The sequence below is a fragment of the Oculina patagonica genome, chromosome 1 (assembly GCF_052425735.1).
Source record: "Oculina patagonica isolate OP01 chromosome 1, crgOcupat, whole genome shotgun sequence".
Classification (NCBI taxonomy): domain Eukaryota; kingdom Metazoa; phylum Cnidaria; class Anthozoa; order Scleractinia; family Oculinidae; genus Oculina; species Oculina patagonica.
In genome coordinates, this window is record NC_135758.1 from 27,222,697 (window position 1) to 27,241,826 (window position 19,130).

The 19,130-nt window shown below is 38.0% G+C and overlaps 2 protein-coding genes and 2 long non-coding RNA genes across 8 annotated transcripts in view; 2 read left to right on the plus strand and 2 right to left on the minus strand.

Annotated features, from left to right (window-relative positions):
• LOC144643339 (melanocortin receptor 5-like) overlaps positions 1–10,314 on the minus strand; it is a 213,471-nt gene extending 203,157 nt beyond the window's left edge. The window contains exon 1 of the mRNA XM_078502555.1: positions 8,545–10,314. The gene's annotated coding sequence lies outside the window, so the exon portion shown is untranslated. The remainder of the gene's footprint in view (positions 1–8,544) is intronic.
• Positions 1–11,511, minus strand: part of LOC144644170 (uncharacterized) — a 128,750-nt gene extending 117,239 nt beyond the window's left edge. Inside the window, exons 1-4 of one of the 3 annotated variants that reach the window (XR_013569063.1) lie at positions 10,327–11,511; positions 7,618–7,667; positions 6,876–6,939; positions 6,006–6,203 (exon numbers count right to left, since the gene is read on the minus strand). This is a non-coding gene — a long non-coding RNA (uncharacterized LOC144644170). Of the gene's footprint in view, positions 1–5,971; positions 6,204–6,875; positions 6,940–7,617; positions 7,668–10,326 lie in introns of those variants that run through there. The other 2 variants (XR_013569062.1, XR_013569064.1) reach the window with 2 other exon arrangements.
• LOC144644067 (uncharacterized) lies at positions 1,770–14,870 on the plus strand. Of its 3 annotated transcripts, none has more exons than XR_013569029.1 (3): positions 1,770–2,046; positions 2,143–2,214; positions 14,661–14,870. It is a non-coding gene; the product is annotated as an uncharacterized LOC144644067 (long non-coding RNA). The 3 variants fall into 3 exon arrangements; XR_013569026.1 differs by lacking the exons at positions 1,770–2,046; positions 2,143–2,214 and adding exons at positions 13,795–14,079; positions 14,157–14,237 and having other exon boundaries at positions 14,667–14,870; XR_013569022.1 differs by lacking the exons at positions 1,770–2,046; positions 2,143–2,214 and adding exons at positions 13,811–14,079; positions 14,157–14,237.
• Positions 14,871–15,957: 1,087 nt separating this feature from the next.
• LOC144649456 (uncharacterized) lies at positions 15,958–17,905 on the plus strand. The gene is made up of 4 exons (XM_078508949.1): positions 15,958–16,783; positions 16,861–16,941; positions 17,197–17,277; positions 17,696–17,905. The coding sequence occupies exons 1-4, from the start codon at positions 16,670–16,672 to the stop codon at positions 17,777–17,779; spliced, it is 360 nt and encodes a 119-aa protein (XP_078365075.1). The 5' UTR covers positions 15,958–16,669; the 3' UTR covers positions 17,780–17,905.
• The last annotated feature ends 1,225 nt before the right edge of the window (positions 17,906–19,130 follow it).

Below are 19,130 nucleotides of genomic sequence, written 5' to 3' on the forward strand. Positions count from 1 at the left end.
CACACAAGGTGTCAGCTACTTTTATTTACTTTAAGTTTTTCCTCAAAATTATGTAAGACCTCTTGTGAAACGCCATCGCTTCTGCATGCATCGCGTGCCATTTATTATAGTTACAAACCTGTTCTGAAGCTTACTAATTTCACTTGGTCGCATTTAATCAAATCCGATGACCGTTCAGGCTACTGCCTTCTTAAAAGATAGAGAAGAAGAAAAGCAAGTTAAGAACGGTCATCGGATTTGATCCAATGCAACCAAGTGCTCTGGTATAAATAGGAGCACGCTTTTAGTTTGTAATCAGTTCAGTTCTCGAGACTTTACTGGGCAGATCAAAGAGCGGAGAGAGAAAGAGCTTGCTTTTAGCAAGGTGTAATCCATTAGTCGTTCCCGTTTATTTTCTAGTTTATTCTGGTTCATTTATTCGCTTGCTGTATTGCTGATTAGTTTAGGCTTTCAATAAACAATTGCATTGGAACATCCTTGAAAAAAAAAATAAAAAATAAACTTTACCGACTTTATGCATAACTTGGTGTCCAGTCCTTTTAAAAATATCGCGCGGAATATCGGCTGTTTCTTAGCTGAAATGAATTAATAAACTAGAAAATAGATGGGAACGACTAATGGATTATACCTCGCTAGAAGCAAGCTCTTTCTCTCTCCGCTCTTCGATCTGCCCAGTAAAGTCTCGAGAACTGAACTGACTACAAGCTAAAACGTGCTCCTATTTATACCAGAGCAAAAGCAGGGAACGGCAGCCGGTTCTCACGTACGAAACGAGTTTGAAACAGCGCTGCCAAACCATAAAATCCATTTCCTTGCGAAGTAAACGATGCGGCAAGGATATCCTGCGCTAATTACGATATTTTTAAGGTGATAAGCTTAGATTATAAGATTAAAACGAGCTACCGAAAGGTAACCACAAAAACCTAACCGCTCACGAAATTAAACCGGAAAATTCCTAAACACAAAATTACAAAACGAAATAGAAAAATCTTAGAGCCTCTAGAATTATTGAAAAATAATAAGATATGTATGTAGTGACCCTGTCACATAAATAATCGTAAAGAAATTAAAATCTAACATATTTTTTATTTGTATTTTTAAAGTTTAATTTCCCCTTCAAATTTAAATGTTAATGAAAAATTTGCTTGAATAGAAACCCTTTCTCGATTATCGCCAAATTAAATCGCCAAATCTTCTGACATTATGACACCAACTGAAATTTATAAATTTCAAAAAAAGGGCAAGTGACATGATATGTCGCTGTCAAGATTAGGCCTTTCTCGATTATGCTAGTAAAACTGGCATTTAATGCTACTAGAAATTCTCGCATAAAGCCAAAAAAATGCTAAAATAATGCCTGATTTCCTTAAAAAATGCCATTTGAATTCCAAAAATGCTTTGTTTTATTTCCAACAAAACGTACAAACTCTCACATTATATGCTCATATCAACAACAGGTGATACTTAATAATTGTTTGTTTATAAAAAATAAAAATAAAATAATTTTTTTAAAAAATAAAAAAAAAATAAAAAACACACACAAGTAACACAACGCACAAACAGTCGAAACAGACAGAAAACAATCAAATTATTTAATCAAAATTGTGAAACTTTAGGATTATTTATCCTTCTGAGTTGTGAGTGCTGAAAATCTGGATCACAGTCATGAAAAGTGACAAAAAATGCTAGCAATTCTTTTTTGAAGAAAAGACGAAAAAAATGCTCGTTTTCCCAAAAAATGCCGAAAAAAATGCTAGCATAATCGAGAAAGGCCTAGTCAAGATAGACGTGGACACTTGATTAAAATCCCTCTTTAAAGCTTGGATAGAATTGAAATTGAAGAGTTTTCGGAACAGCCGGACCCTTATGATCCTTTGCAACAACTTTAAATGCACGAAAATTTCTTCATCTTCAGATCAGTTCATCGGCTGAAGCATCAAGATGAAGAAAACTGCTGCATCTTGTATTCTTGTCCTGCTCCTTTCTGTGCTGTTGGCAGAAGGCTATTTACCCGGCAAGTATATGACGACGAAGCCGACGAAGCAGGTACAGTGATATGGCCAATTTTGCAATATGGTAATGATGTCTTAGTATATTCTACGAGTTAAACATCTTTCGCCTTTCGATTCCTTATTGTTTTAGATGCGTGATAGCGGTGTGGATTCTGATTCCAAATTACATCAAGCACGCCAAAACGGAAAGCGAATGATACAGGTTAGTATGTCTAGTATGTAGACCCGGGAGGGGGGGACTCCTATAATTATGAAACGGACGGGTATGCTCGTCGGAATTTTTGAAAAGAACCTTTCTCTGTTCCTTCTCTGTTCCTTAAAGATAAACAGAACAATAAGCGAACTTATTTTAAATTGTAACAATGTTTCTTTGATCCGAAACTATGCACAAGAGTCACTTCCCCCGAATCGAGGTGAAAAGTAAACACAAAATATTTACTAATCATAGGGTACTGGAGAAAGCGTTCGCTTTGCACCTCTTTGTTTCTCGGTCTTTCATGGGCTAATTTGCCATTCTAAAGAATTCTAAATGTTCACCGCACGGCTCACCGCACGGTAATAACATTATCCCTTCTCCGGTGGTGTCCGCAGGTAATTTGAACCAAAAGGCCGGGTCGCTTAGCTATTTTCAAACGCTTGGTGCACGGATCACACAGTCAACGCATGTTTCAACGGCTCTCGATGAAAAAGCCGTGTGACATTTGCAAGCTAAATTTGCTCCTTGGCGGGCGTATTTATCAGATGAAGCACAGAAATGGTTAAAGCAACTATCGGCGGTGCTCTGGGCGAAAATTTGGGGCGATCGAAGCCTTTGGGGCGAATTTATGGCTGAATTCCTTCAGTCGATCTGCTGGCCTTGGCACTCGAGTGCCCTACCTTGAGGAAACCAGCGAACCTAAAACCCACTGGAATCGCTTCAAAACGCCCCCAAACGGCATAGAAACACAAGATTTACATTGAAGAGGATAGGTAAGTCGATTTTATCGGATATTTTCCCTTTATTTTGAATTATTTTTTACGATCGTTATATTCCCATACAAACCCTTATAACAACGTTATAACGCAATGTCATATGTAGTCTATATGTTGACGGCTCCTTTAGGAGCTTGGGCTACCTGTGGTTATTTAAAATAACAACAAAAAAACATAAAACGGGAAAATTAAGATGTATTTTTCTAGAAACCGTATCAATCACCTCGCTTGCCACTTGAGGATATCTGTTGAATCTATACGGATAGCTATAAATAGAATTCTAATCATTCACTAGCCGACCAGCTGTCATGTCAGAAACAAGTTCCTGAATAACGGTAGATGATTCTTCTTCCCTATTGCTGCCGCCGTTTAAAATTTTATAAACAGTTTGTAGATTCATTCCTTTTTTATTTTTTTTTATTTTATTTCCTTATGTTTTCCTACGCAAACATTTTTCTTTACCAAGTGACTTTCTCTTTTCACATCAACTAGTTATTGTCATTCAAATTATGTCTACTGAACTCTCCGGTAGAACAAGACGTTTTGCAAATTAAACCATACGGAACTTGTCAGAACTAAAACACATTGCAGAAGAACGAAGCAGTAGGGACGATCTTTCTTTTCAAACTGAAACTCATAAATTAATTTTCGCAAAAAATAACTTCCTTAGTGAAAATTAAAACCAAGCTCTTTGACTAAACAAGAAGTGCGTTATAAGGGGGCTCAGTCTGGCATTCACGCCCAAAGCTGATAAACAACAACCGACAGAAGCGTGAAAACCCAACTAGTAACTCGGGGTATGTCTTAGCCTTCTGCTCCACCGTTTCAGGAAACTGATAAAAAAAAAACAATTTCGAGTAAATTATCATACCGTATTTTAATTTGCTGTTGACCAAAAAAGTTTGAATTTGTATTTTGCACTCAAAAGGTGCGAGAAGTATGGAACCTTATTATGAGATGAGTCAAAGTTATTGTAGTTTTAATGAAACACAATTTCACAGCCGTGTGTTTTCAAATTAAAGCTGTTTTCACAGACCTTCTTAGAAACTGACTAATGAGTATTCTTGTATGACACCAACCATGACAAGAAACGTGAGAAAGAAGAAAAGAACTGCTTCAAGTTCATGACATTTTTTACGTTAACCAGGCAAATAATTTTCGACAAAACGAGCTGCTGTTAGATTAACTGATGTAGCAGTTTAATCTTGCTATTTCCTGTCGTCGTTTATATTCCATTCACACCAGCTAAACATGTTTAGTTAAACCCGTTTAAACAAACTTAAAATCAACAACAGAGAAATGAATACTGAATTTTTTCATAGGGTTCAAACTTGTGCTTTCATTGTGCTAAATTTGAAGTCGACAAACATTTAACTAAACAGCGTTTAAACTTGTTTTAGCTTCGGTGTTACAGTGAGGACACTCGAACCATGAACACCAAGACTTTTTTCCCGCTTTTTTGGCATCATCCAATCACGAAGTGACTTTATAACGAGGCTCGTACATTTATTGAGAGTGAAACGATCATGGCTGACAAGAGTGAAGTTTATGTGAGGCTCAAATCATTATCTTCAGGCATGAAATTAGAAAGACTTTCGCTTTAGTTTGAAAACAGGGGGTTCCCCTCACGAAGGTGAGCGGAAACGTGAAATCTGAGGATTTGGACTCGTTCTTCCCGTCTCGTGATAAGCTGTTACTTGCGGAACGACGCGTATTAGAAGCCGAACTGAACAACATCAAAAAGAAAAGCCCTTGTGTAATGATGTCCACCTTTGAAAGCTGAAGGACAAAACGAAACAGAACCCAGCGAATATTTAGATCGTTCTGCCTGATAGAGACTTGATGATTCTTCAGCAAGCGCTGCGAAATAAAGTTCAATTAGAGGAAAATTGCGACTGGAGATTGCCAAGTGTTACCGAAGAGTATAAACATGGAATTATTGTTGACCCTCTCCGAGTGCAGTAAACGGAAAAAACGAATGCATACAAATGGTAAACACTGCGCAAAAAGCCAAGTATTCGGGCCCGAATTCGTCGGAATACGGATAGGCAAACGCCGCGTATGCAGTAATGTTCCGACGTATTCGACTACGCCTGACTCGAAATACACCTGGAATATCCTATAGGAATCCGGACTGTTTTTCCGAATTCAAATTGAATACTCCTGAATGACTCAAAGTGTTCGAGAGGTATACGACCAACATTTCTTTGAAAAATGTTTTTTTGGTTTCCCGCGAACATTCCGTATAGTTTGTGACTCGAAATTTTTGATACTCCTAGCTGTTCTAGGGTATGCGACTAGAACACGTGACACACGGCGCTACTTCTACGTGAATTCTTTGATACTAAAGAACATGTCAAGTATGCTCTAATTTTCGGGATCGTATACTACGATGTCTAGTTAGTTTTCTTACAATTTTGACAGCAAGATAGTCAGCTGTCGTGTTGTCAAGACGGACGTACAGCCGTACACTACCCAATGCTATTCAGAAACTTCGCATTTTGAAATATACGACTGGAACACGAGACTACGCGAAGTATGAAAAGTTTCATAATTGAATACTGACGCATACGTGGGGTGGCAAGGGTATTACAGCTCCAGTACCCGTGAACACTGAGTGTTTGATCGACCCAGAACGCGGTTATTTGTCAATTCCACGGGTTCCTAATATCCGCCCAAAAGAAAAACCAAACTACTGTAAGCAAAACAATATGCATTGAACAAATAATTATACTTTATTATTTAATAAAATCTTTACATTTCATTTTTGAATACTTGTTTGTCTTTTGTATCAAGTGCGAGAGATATAAACACGATCGTATACCTTTTGTATCATTTCATGTATACAGTAACACTGGTGAAAGCCTAAAAAGCACTATGGTGTAGAAAACAAAATTTTGCTTGCAAAAGTTCTTTATTAACCACATGTTATTTTGACATCTACATTTTCTATAAAGCAACAGGACTAAACCATGATTGGATATTGATGCAACAAACAAAAATTCGATCCAGTTTTTGAACATAATTTGCCATTTTATGTCTAGGCAAAATTTTATGAGGAAAGTGATCATGCAGCAGTTACTAGTACTGCAATACAGTGTGGTTATTGGTTACAGAAACTTCAAAACACGGGTGTGCAATGTTCAAAATGTTCTTCCTATTGATGGAGATCTCTGATAGTGTTGGTTTTTCTTGAAAACTTTCATCAGCATGCAGAACCTAGTATGACATAAGAAAGAAAAACAAGTTAAAAATATGAAATAAAACAGCACTGAAATAAGTGCTAGGACTTTATAATTTATAACGAGGCAGTATGTTTCAACATTACCCCAAATGGTGTGGAGAGTATGGACAATAATGATTATATTTTCTCTGCATACAATGTACATGTAGTCAGCAGGACCTTCAACATGAACTGGGACCCACAAGAGCTCTGAATATTCGAGTTATGAATATTCGAGACCGCCTTGTTTCTCGATCCTCGAGACTCAATCCTCGAGACTCAAGACTCGAAAATTTCGAGTTTCGAGTCTCGAGGATCGAGTCGAGACTGTCAACTTACATTTGAGCGGTACTGTATTCTCGGCTAACATGGTAGGTACAGTACAGGTAAAGTCTGCATTTGAGCCAAGTGGCCCATCAGACCGGAGCTCGGTATCCCACTTTCAGGAGCATGAAGCAACTAGGAGTATTTCTACTCCCCCTCCCCCCAGATGGGATGCTAGTCCATTGCAGGGGTACCCCCCTGGCATTAAATCTGCTGGTACCCACTTACTCACTTGGGTGGAGAGAGGCACTATGAGAGTAAGGTGTCTTGCCCAAGAACACAACTCAATGACCCCAGCAAGGGCTTAAACCCGGACTACTCGATCCGGAGTCCAGCACACTTACCATTGGGCCACCATGCCTTCCATCCCAACTAACATGACTGACAAACAAAACTTCATGCAGCTCCCTAAAAAGGTATTAGGAGAGGTGTTTTACTCAGCTGGTTTACTTTATTTCTATTCTGGGTAGTTTTTTTGCCGATAATATTCAGTTGATTTATTTTATGCTGTAATATTTATTTCTATTGATTTTGGTAAAATAAAATGGATGTTGTTAACGCAGGCCGATACCATAAAATTCCACTCATAAGCCCTTGGCTTATACAACTTCGTAGGAGGTTTTGGATAGGCTTATAAACGAGAGGGCCTAAATCTGTGGGGATTCCTAAGGCAAATACATGTATGTAAAAAAAAAAAAATTTGAAATGAACTACAGCAGTGTTGATCAAAATACATTTTAAATCAAATTCAAATTCATGACAATTTCATTAAATTCATAAGCCAAATTTATTTCAATATTTGGAAGAATATTAAGAGAGGGAGACATACAGTATCTGGAGGAAAATATTCAGATGCATTTTTTTGTCTACCGGTAAATGGGCCTATGACTGGGGGCTTATGAGCAGAATTTTATAATATTGATCTCCAACAGGTGCTGCAAAAGAAAAGCCACCTATTTCAAATCTTATTGCAAAGCCCGGGTCAGTCAATGAGAATCACAACATGTATTACTTTACTATTTGAATAACACAGCTGGTATGAGAGAGAATGTTTTTCATGGCTTGCATAAAATTCACTTACAGTACATGTACATTCAAATTTTGTTCTAGTTGAACTCCACTCAGCTTTGTAAAATCTGCAGATTTAAATGGCAAAAAATAGATGTTTTTACATGTACAAGTATTATAAATGGATTGTACTGTTGATTTTCAGAAAAGTCACTTGGTTGAGTTTTATTCTTCAATAACATGTACTAGACAAGTACAGATCATTGTTAAAATCATTTGAACTCCATGGTTCAATAAAATTTTCAAAAATGCAGTACTGTATGGTGCTACATGTAGTTGAAACGAATACAAAGTTTTTTTTAGTGATACTCCTTTTGCTTACAGGTGTATGACCCCCTCAAATATACCTGTACATGTTAGCCCCCCATTTATACATGTAAGCCCAGAGCTTATAACAGGGCTGTACTTGTAAGCCCTGTTCTCCCAGAGTCGATTCCAATAAGCCCTGCCTTCTTCTCTTATTGACCCTATGGCGGCTTACATGTACAGTACTTTGGGAAACAAAACAAAATGGTAACTTGCAAAAAGGTACTTTTCAGAATGGTACCTTTGCAAAAGTAGTACAGTAACTTAATTGCGACACACACCTCAAAAATGCAGAAGATGGATACAATGATAGCTGTTGTGACTTTGGTATTACGAGTTCACATTAAATATAAACACTTCATGCATGGCAGTTATTTTTCCTTTATTTTTCTGGCACTGGCGTGTCAGCTTTGCTTTGTTTCACTATGCAATGCTTAAAATATATTAGGGTTTGAGTTCCGTTGGAAAAAAACTGGGATAAACTTACCACGATCCACTTCTTATCAGGCTGGAAAGACAACAATAACTGGCAGAAGTCGAATGCATGCAGCCTTTGTTAACCTGGGTTTGTATGACAGAATAACAAGATGCCTGACAGGAAAGTACAGTTGAATCCCGATAACTCAAACCCTCAGTAACTCGAACTCCCGCTAACTCGAACCTTTTTTGATTTCCCTTTAGGTCATTTTCTTCAAATTTTACCCTCGATAACTCGAACTCCCGCTATCTCGAACCTTTTTCGATTGCCCTTGGAGGTTCGAGTTATCGGGATTCGACTGTAACAGTCATTTCTAATTATAGCATGAAGATATCCTTTTGCAGATCTCATACAGTATTTACAGAACTTGTAGCTGCATAGAATAGAACAGTTGGTGCTAGAAAATCAGAAAAACTACAAATACTGTATTTACTTGAATAACTTGACAACAATACTAAGAATTGTTAGAATGTTGGATAGAAAAACTAATGGGCGAGCGGTAAATCAATCACTTTGAACTGCAAAACATCACTTTTAATTTTGTTTTAGAGTTGCTTTGTAGTGCTGCGGCCCTTGTTCAGGGGGAAGGGCTTATTAACTTTTTTGTCCCTAATGCGGCGCTTATTCGAGGGCAGCACTTATTCGAGTAAATACGTGTACAATAACTGTTAATTTCCCATCAGGCATCACATTTTTCTGTCACGCAATCCTGTCAACAAAAGCAGCATGCATTTGACTTCTGCCAGTTATCGTTGCCTTTCCAGCCCCATAATAAACTGGATCTCAGTATGTTTATCCCAGGGTTATCCGCAATGAACTTGAACCCAAATATATTTAAGCATTGCACAGTGAAACAAAGCAAAGCCGGCATGCCGGTGGCTGAAAACTACAGAGAAAAATAATAATTGCTATGAGTGAAGTGTTTTAACACTGTCTTATGAGTTCACATAAAATATCTTATGTGAACTCATAGTAACGTAGTTTTAACAGCTTTCATGGTCTCTGTCTTCTGTGTTTTTAGGGTCTGTTTCACAAAGTACCATTTCATTTTGTTTCGTTTCGCAAAGTACCGTACATTTGTAAGTCACCTTTGGCCTGGCCCCGGTTGTTTGAAAGCTGGATAATGCTATCCACCGGATAAATCACTATCCCGTGGATAGCGTAGTATGTTTTGCTAACACTTACCGCTGGATAGCGATTTATCCAGGGGCCAGAAAGTTAACTTGCCAAAAGGAACTTCTAATATTGCCGAAAAATCTCAAGTGATTGAGTCGCCTTAATGTCAAGCCTTGTGGTAAGAGTGTGTTGTACATGTATTTTGCAGTCAATGTAAAATGCAGACTGAAAGTGCTCCTTGTAGATCCTACATCTACAAATACATGTAAATATTTCTTATCACAAGTTGTTATAACGGGCCATTCCATTTAATATCCGCATCCCCCCTATTGAGGGTTTTTGGTCTCAACCCCCTCGGAAATTTCATTTGAAGACCCCTTCAGATTTTCATGATCAAAGTGCCGACAAATACCCCCCTTCAGAAAAACAAAAAGATCAAAGGCTCCGATGTGGCAACCCCCTCGGAAATAACTGCCGGAGACCCCCCTCCCCCTAGGATTTCCTTAACCCTCAATAGGGGGGGGGGGTGCAGATATTAAATGGAATGGCCCAACACCACAGACCTTTTGGGACACATGCATATGCATAAATACAGGCCTTTCAAAGTACTTGCATCATCTACAGCTGTACACTATAAGAACTAATTTTTCATTTCTATGTAATTTGCTGACCTAAAATGTAGAACGAATTATACATGTAGTTTTCATTTCCAACTACATTAAGACCCTATTGTTTGTTTTTTTAACCAGCAAATCTAGACAGATGACATGAAGCTTTGTAGATGTAAGCTTACATGTAAGCTTAAACTAGGAAAGACTTCAGCTTACCTGTACGTGAAGAAAGTTTCCTTTAGAATCCTTTAGAGTTGACATATGTTCCATAAACGAAAACGTCCAATACCTTGGCGACTTAGAACGAAAATCGATCCTTGTAGCACGAAGCAGTTGACAAAATTATATTCGTTCCAGCAAATCGCTGGCAACCTTGAATCATGGACGCATGGAATCGCTCAATCCAGTGTCAATCTTGTTCCCTTCATCGATGTTTCATCAAATTCCACTTCTATCCGTTTTCCTAAAGCATATTTAAGACTTTTGTGGCCTCAAAAACTAACACAACGAACTAAAACACCGCAACTACAACGAATCTTCTTCACACCTTTCGAAAAATGGCGGTAAGTCGGCGAATCAAAGGATTTCAGCAGGCCGGGCTACATATTTGATATTCTCAAAAGCAACACCGCTGACATCCATAGTCTGCGAGCCTTCTTCTGGATAAAGTTACTGGGAAGTGTTTTGACAATACGGCAGAGACTAAAAAAGCAAAGAACGCTTTTAAAACTGAAGCGTTAGTTAAAAGGTTACACGTGTAAAATATCATTAACTGAAAATGCGTTGTGATCTTGACTGTACGCGGCGTTTTTACGATGAGAACGAACAGTTTTAATTTGGTTTCTAGAGAAATTTTTGAAACGGGGCTAAGGGTAATTACTTAAGTTGGACACCAGTCAATTTTCAAGTTGCGCAAAGCCGTAGCAAATTTCAAAATGCGTTATAAACATCTTTACGCGATACTTAAAAAGCCGTAAAAAAGGCCGTTAAAGACGCGTAAAAAAGCGTTGTGACACATCAGAAGGTCCGTAAAGATGCGCAAGAAATAGCGCAAAGCGCGTCAGTTTAAAAACATTCATAAAGTTGCGTAAAATGATTTGCAACAAGAGAGATCTTGCTCTATAAAGTCCTAGAAAGGATCAAGATTTTCTATTGAAAGGATACATGGAAAACTTATGGGAAAAAATGATCAGGTACTGCTTAGGTCAGTTGTGCACCCAATGAATACTTAAGAATTATATGGTGGGGCTATGGCGTCTACCGCCACGATCACGTATTCATGTTCCAAACGCATATACGTGTGACGGATGCACGAGTGTCGTATGTGGTTTGATTTTGGGAGTCAATTTTACTTCAAGCAAACCACCATGCATCCAGAAAGTTATATTTGTCCACAAATTTTTCTCCAAAGAATTCTCCATCATACTCCAGGATAACCACAGATGTGTCTATAGTTTAAAGAAAATTCCGAAGGATTTGCACAGAGCGTATTCGGCCGTATTCGAACGATTTCCAGGTGTACAAGTCGTTGATTTGACTCTAGGACTCTATGTCGTCACTATTACGTTTCAAGGCTAGAAAACGCTAGAATATTTTGGTTTTGCGCAGTGAAAATTGTACTTTGCTCATTTATCTGCAGTAAACTGCGTTTGATACATGTATGTTCCCTGTTGTGTTTATATTTTTGCGTGTTTTCATTTCGGCTTGAAATAATGTACCGGTTCTGTTACACTAGCTGTAACTAGATTTTGTTTGATTGTGCTGTACAAATTAAAGTTTTACTCTTAGATATTAGAAGTGACAATAAAGTTGAATCAGAACAGAATCTATTTAATAAAGTATTGTTTGTAACATATATTCTTATGTCTTATAGCGCTTGAAGAAAATTTACATTTGTGTAGCGACAAGAGCGAATTTATTTATTCCCACGGATGAGATAAAAATAGCAACAGAATCAGACATATCCGTGTTTTCTAAAGTATGCTATTTCTGGACTTATTTTGAATCAGAACCGTTTTTATTCAATAAAGTGTAGTTCTTAATATACATTATGTCTAATTTGCTCCTGCATTTGAAGGAAATCTACGTTGTTTAGTAGCAAGAGCGAGTTTATTTGTTTTCATGTGGAAGATAAAAATAATTATGAGTTGCCGTAGATCCCTTGCTGTCGATTGACGCCGAGTTTGTATTCACCTTTGCCGAACAGGAATAAAAAGATTCGGTGGCAATAAAATCTTGCAGAAAACTTGATTCTAGCGAAAAAAATATTTACTTACCAGCGTAGTTAGCAGGCGCGTAGGCCATTTCACATTCGAAATATTGCCAAGACGCTGACATAAAAAAACGCACATTACTTTTTCCCGCCACCGCTGTGATTGGACGGCGCTTAAAAAATGCTAATCCTTTTGTTTATAAGAAGAGCTCTCATTGGTTAACCGTCAAAAAAGGCCCCAAAAAATGTCAAGTGTTCATGGTTCGAGTGTCCGCACTGTAATGCATGGGGTATTATTATAATTTTAGGGTAGTACAGGTGATTTTACCGCGCTGAATGAAATACTCGTGCAGTTATGGTAATAACATATTTCTATATAATGCATGTATTTTCTCTGTACAGTTTTTTTTAACGAAACGACGTCCTTTTCCCACAGTAAGCGATTTTTTTCCGGTACCATTATTTTTGCATGAAGTCGGTAGAATAAGAACGTAGCTTGTCGCACTGAGAAAGCGCATACCGTAAAATTTCGGTTACAAGCGCCCCCGGTCTACCTTGAAACAAAAAAATACATCCGGTTATAAGCCCCCCCCCCCCCGGATATAAGCCCCCCTCTGCTGAATGACGGTACTGAACAGGGCTAAATGCTGCTTTATTATGTGTTTTAAACCTAAAAACGTATTTCGATCAACACTCCCGTGGCTCGTTTCGAAACGTTTTTTTTATTCAGCTTATAAGCCCTCCCGGATATAAGCCCCTCCGCTTATAAGCCCACCCAAAACCCCTTACGAAGTTGTATAAGCCCAGGGCTTATAAGCGGAATTTTACGGTATTGGGAAGAAGATGCGATATTTAGGCAACATTACTGAGTGACCTGGCCAAATAGCAATGTTTTCGATACGAACTGCGATAAAATTAAATAAAAAAACATGCAAAAAGGAGTAAAAAAATATATTATAACTGCTGCATTTGATAATGTATTTCAAACCATCTTGCTAATGAAAAAATAAACACGAATTTCTTATATCGTAGTCTCAGTTAAGCTGTCAATACTGTCGTCATGAAAATGTTAAACATGTCAATTTTGTTCATTCCTTTCTGTTTAGATTTTTCTCCGTATTTTAAAGAGCTAAACATTTCCGTTTGCAAAATATGTGTTTTTTTTTTACATAATTTCCTACTTTTGTCGACGGACTTAAGTCAAGTTAGGCATGAAGCCGGTAGCGTCTTGTAATATGTGATAGATAACATTCAAATAAGTTGAATAATGTTGTAGAGAAAATTACTCAAAAAAACAAGCACACGTACACAAAAAATCACCGCAACAACTTCAAGATCGTTTATTTTGTGTACTGCTATCCAGACATCATTATATAGTGGATGGTTTAAACCCAGGAGTATCAGTAGAAGTCTCCAACAACAGTTCTTCTCAAAACTACTCTCACCCGGACGATCAAACTATACGACAGACATCATTGGTTGACTCTTGAATAAAATTACTTTTTCGAGCGTGGATCATATTGAAATTGAGGCGAAGAGTTCCGTGGACAGCTGGACCCTGCTGGTCCCTTACAACAACTTTATATGCGCGGGAATATCTGACACCTTCAGATCAGTTTATCGGCTGAAGCATCAAGATGAAGAAAACTGCTGCATCTTGTATTCTTGTGCTGCTTCTTTCTGCGCTGTTTGCGGAAGGCCATGTACAAATACCGGTACCCAATAACAGGCCGGGGGGAAAAAAATGGATAAAGCGGGTATGGTTGTGTAGCAATTTCATGCTCTTTTACTTCGAGTCAAACTTTCCTCATGTTTCGATTACTATTTGTTTTAGAAGCTTGATCAGAATGGGGATGGTATTTCTGAACCAGTACGGAACTTAGTACCCGGTCACAACGGCAAGCGAGTAATACAGGTTAGTGTAATGTGTTTATCACACAATTTTTCTTCAGTCTTCTTGAACGTTTTTAAAACAATTTTGTTAATAACCAAGACAGTACTCTTTAATGTTTCCATTCATTATCATTGTTGTTGAGAAAGCTTCATTTATCTTGGTTATTTAGTTGCATTTTAGGTTTTCCCGCCTCTCGGAGTCCCATTTATCATCATAAAATGAAACTGGCCCAGTGCAAGATTTGGGTGGAATTTGTATCATTCTTAAGAATGGCAAAAAGGTGCAGAGCGAACGCTTTCTCCAGTACCCGATGATTAGTAAATATTTTGTGTTTTCTTTTCGCCTCGATTCCGGGGAAGTGGCTCTTGTGCATAGTTGTTTCGGATCAAAGAAAAGTTGTTACAATTTAAAATAAGTTCGCTTATTGTTATTTTTATCTTTAAGGAACAGCGTGACACGGAGTGGCGAAGAAACTTGTGCTTGTACGCCCGTGAGCTGGACTGTACAAGGGAACTTCAAGAAAAATGAAATCTACCCTGAAAGATGCCCGACTGACGCAAAAGTGGACGATTTAAAGCTAGATATTATTGTGCACTCCTATATATATATCCAGTTCAGTTAGACGTAAAACAAATAAAAAATACATGAGAACAAGATCTTGTTGTCTTTATTTCATTTTATTTTTTTTCACTTATTGGGCTGAAGACCTTTACCTTTCTTTATTCATTGTTGCATCAGTCCATTCTCGTTCCCAGACCTTTTGTAATCTGTTCACAGGCTCTCTATTTTCCTTTCTCGCCGTACTACATCAGCGGTTAGCAATCGAAGAAAAATACGCAAAAATAGGGCTGTTAGCCCTAGGCACGAAATTTCTTTGCACCTTTACAATGTATTTCGCATAAAATTCTCCCGATAAGTCGATGTTTGACAAAGTATAATCAAAGATCTCTTCGAATTAATCAACAACATCCTCTGTCGCGATATAGAATCCAGAAAAAAAATTATATGTATCATAAAAACTGGAAAGTCGACTTTGCCGTTATTCAGTTGCCCTAATGAAGTGTTTTTAATAAACACGAAATATCGGCAAAGTCGACTTTCCAGTTTTTATGATACATACAAAGATCTCTTCGAGATATCGACTAATTTGCATGAAGGATGAGTCGAAGGTTTTATCATGTGCATTGTTCTTCGAACTTATCATTACATGAGCGCTTTGCGACTCAATTGTTTACACTGTGGATTGGTTAAAAATAGTAAACTTGTCGATTGCCTTTTTCTAAATAGTTGTTTCCTTTCGAGTAAGAATGATTTCTACTCGGTTTAATGCAGGGTTCCCGATAAAGGTTTTGCACGACAGAAAATTCACGAAGACGTGCAATTGTCCCCGTAGCCTGCGAAGGGCTCCCCGGAAACCTCACTCTGGAGTCTGTTCGCAGGTTATTGTCCCCGAGGCCCAGACATTCTGGAATGTGTGTGTGGGTCTGGTAACTAGTTATACAAAATGCGTAAAGCATTGTTCCCGTATTTTGATGTTTGAAATAAGCAAATGACTTTGTGTCACTCTGTGCAGGTTTTTTTAAATTGGGTGCTTTACTAAAATAGCCGCAAAACAAATTCATATGGTGTTTACAGGTGTTCAGGGTTTAATTTCAAAAAAGAAATGGCTCGTATGCTAATACGATTTAACTAACTTCTTTATAATAAAGTCCTCAGTATTACGAACGATATATTCTTCGCCCCAGTAATAGTAAAATACACGGAAAAGAACCCCGGTATAACGTAGCGAAACACGATCGCCCCTAGAAACGACTGCGGGGGAGGCTAGGTATAACGCATCCTTGCTATATCGAACATATGTTGGCAGTGCGTTGGCCCTTCATTATATCGAGGTTCCAACGTTTAGTTTTTTATGGAGGAAAAAGGCAAGACGGTCTAAATAGGGGTACCTCGATGACACTTAATCCTTTGGCTCTGCAACATGAAGCAGTTAAATTTTAGGCATTTTAACACTAAGAGTAAAAAGTTCACTACAACGGTACGTAAATTTTATCCAAAAAAGATCCAACATTACTGAGTGACCTGACCGAATAGCGACTTTTTCGATATGAACTGCTGCCAAAAAAATAAAATAAACAAGAACCACGCAAAGAAGCCAAAAAAGAAATAAAAATGTAACTGCTGTATTTGAGAATATATTTCAAACCAACTAATGAAAAAACAAACGAATTATTAATATACCGCAGTCTCTTTCAGCTGTCAATGCTGTTGTCGTTAAAATATCCTTTTCTCCAATATTTACCTCCTTTCGTTATGCATGAAGCCGGTAGCGCAAAAAGTCTTGTTCATCAAAACTTCCCTGAACAGCTGGACCCTGCTGGTCCCTTACAATAACTTTATATGCGCGGGAATATCTCACACCTTCAGATCAGTTTATCGGCTGAAGCATCAAGATGAAGAAAACTGCTGCATCTTGTATTCTTGTGCTGCTTCTTTCTGCGCTGTTGGCGGAAGGCCATGTACAAATACCCAATAACAGGCCGGGGGGGAAAAAATGGATAAAGCGGGTATGGTTGTGTAGCAATTTCATGCTCTTTTACTTCGAGTCAAACTTTCCTCATGTTTCGATTACTATTTGTTTTAGAAGCTTGATCAGAATGAGGATGGTATTTCTGAACCAGTACAGAACTTAGTACCCGGTCACAACGGCAAGCGAGTAATACAGGTTAGTGTAATGTGTTTATCACACAATTTTTCTTCAGTCTTCTTGAACGTTTTTAAAACAATTTTGTTAATAACCAAGACAGTACTCTTTAATGTTTGAAATATATTCTTTCTGCGCTGTTGGCGGAAGGCATTGGACTTGCATCCAATAACAGAGGGAAGAAATGGATGAAGCGGGTATGGTTGTGTAGCAATTTCATGCTCTTTTACTTCGAGTCAAACTTTCCTCATGTTCCTCGATTACAATTTGTTTTAGATGCTTGATCAGAATGGGGATGGTATATCTAAACCAATACAGAACTTGTGGCCCGGTCACAACGGCAAGCGAGTAATGCAGGTTAGTGTAATGTGTTTATCACACAATTTTTCTTCTTTCTAAACGTTTTTAAAACAATTTTGTTAATAACCAAGACAGTATTCTTTAATGTTTCCTTTCATTATTGTTGAGAAACCTCCATTTATCTTAGTTATTTAGTTGCTTTTTAGGTTTTCCCGCCCCTCGAAGTCCCATTTACCATCATAAAATTAAACTGGCCCAGTGCAAGATTTGGGTGGAATTTAAAATGGCAAACTGACCATGAAAGACCGAGAAACAAAGGGAGCGAACGCTGTCTCCAGTACCCGATGATTATTAAATATTTTGTATTTACTTTTCGCCTCCATTCCGGGAAAGTGACTCTTGTGCATAGTTTCGGATCAAAGAAAAATTGTTACAAGTTAAAATAAGTTCGCTTATTGTTCTTTTGATCTTTAAGGAACAGCGTGACACGGAGTGGCGAAGAAACTTGTGCTTGTACGCCCGTGAGCTGGACTGTACAAGAGAACTTCAAGAAAAATGAAATCAACCCTGAAGGATGCCCGACTGACGAAAAAATGGCCGATTAAAAGCTAGATATTATTGTGCACTCCTATATATATATCCAGTGCACTTAGACGTAGAGCGAATAAAAAATACATGAAAACAAGATCTTGTTGTCTTTATTTTATTTTATTTTTTTACCTGTTGGGTTGAAGACCTTTTCCTTTTTTGTTCATTGTTGCATCAGTCCATTCTGACTCGTTCTCAGACCCTTTGTAGTCTGTTCACAGCCTCTCTATTTTTCTTTCTTGCCGTGCTTCCCCCGCGTACTTCCCCCGCGTATTTTTCGAAGAAAAATACGCAAAAATAGGGTTGTTAGCCCTAGGCACGAAATTTCTTCGAATGTTTACAATGTATTTCCCATTAAATTTTCCTGATAAGTCGATGTTTGACAAAGTATGAAAAGGCGCGAAATAGTGTACTTTTTGAGCCTATACTAAAAATTGGGTAAAAAAAGGTCGTGGACCATGATATAGCAATTCAAGCAAAGAGGCTGTTTTAGTCAAGGTGAGCACCCCCAAAACAATCGTACTAAGGTGCCTTTGTTTACGTACGGTTCCCGTGGGAGGGGGGGGGGAGGGGTACTCCCTATAATGGCCTATTCAGAGAGGATCTGTCAAAAGGGGTACCTTTTCATGCTCCAAAAAAGGGTTTTTTTTTTTTACAAGTTTAGGTATATGAAAAGGTAAGGAGATCTTTCATTAAGTTATTTATTTATTCATGTCGTGTAGGTATATGAAAGGGGTACCCTAGCCTTTTTTCGATAAAAAGGTACGAAATGCGTGTCTTTTCTGTCAAAATGGTATCCAAAAGGGTAAGGGGTTAGACCTCGTGGCAGAGCCTCCCCGTACCCCCCCTACGGGGGGAGGGGGCACGTTCCCCTGTACTTGGTACCAGTACTCTTGTTTGGCATAACTTGCAACTGTTTACTTTCATTTCCTGCGCGCAATTGTCAGTTGGCAATAAATTGGGCGAGGGTCAGTTAATTAAATATCGTGATTTGTCAGTAGCAAAACAACTCGACAACACGGTCGAAGAAAGTGATTCAGAATTGCCATCCTCAAGCATCTAAGTTTTTTTTAGAAATTAATAATACTGCTGTTAGAGACGGACCATTATTTTCCTGGAAGGGGGGGGGGGAGGGTATGCAAAATTTTCCTCTGCAGACATTTTTTTTCGAAATGTACTATTTTTTGTTATACATATCGTGTTTGCAAACAATTTATTTTGTCTTTTTGGCCCTGCAAACAATTTTTTTATAAAAAAATTTTTTTATTAAAATTTCTTATACCCCCGACCCTCCAAAAAAATAAAGCTCCGTCTATTATTTG

Excerpts from the sequence above, each read along its gene's own strand:
- LOC144649456 (XM_078508949.1), top strand. The coding sequence starts at position 16,670 with ATGAAGAAAACTGCTGCATCTTGTATTCTTGTGCTGCTTCTTTCTGCG. Across the intron at positions 16,942-17,196 it reads ACGGCAAGCGAGTAATACAG|ATGCTTGATCAGAATGGGGA; the intron begins GTTAGTGTAATG and ends AATTTGTTTTAG. Across the intron at positions 17,278-17,695 it reads ACGGCAAGCGAGTAATGCAG|GAACAGCGTGACACGGAGTG; the intron begins GTTAGTGTAATG and ends TTGATCTTTAAG.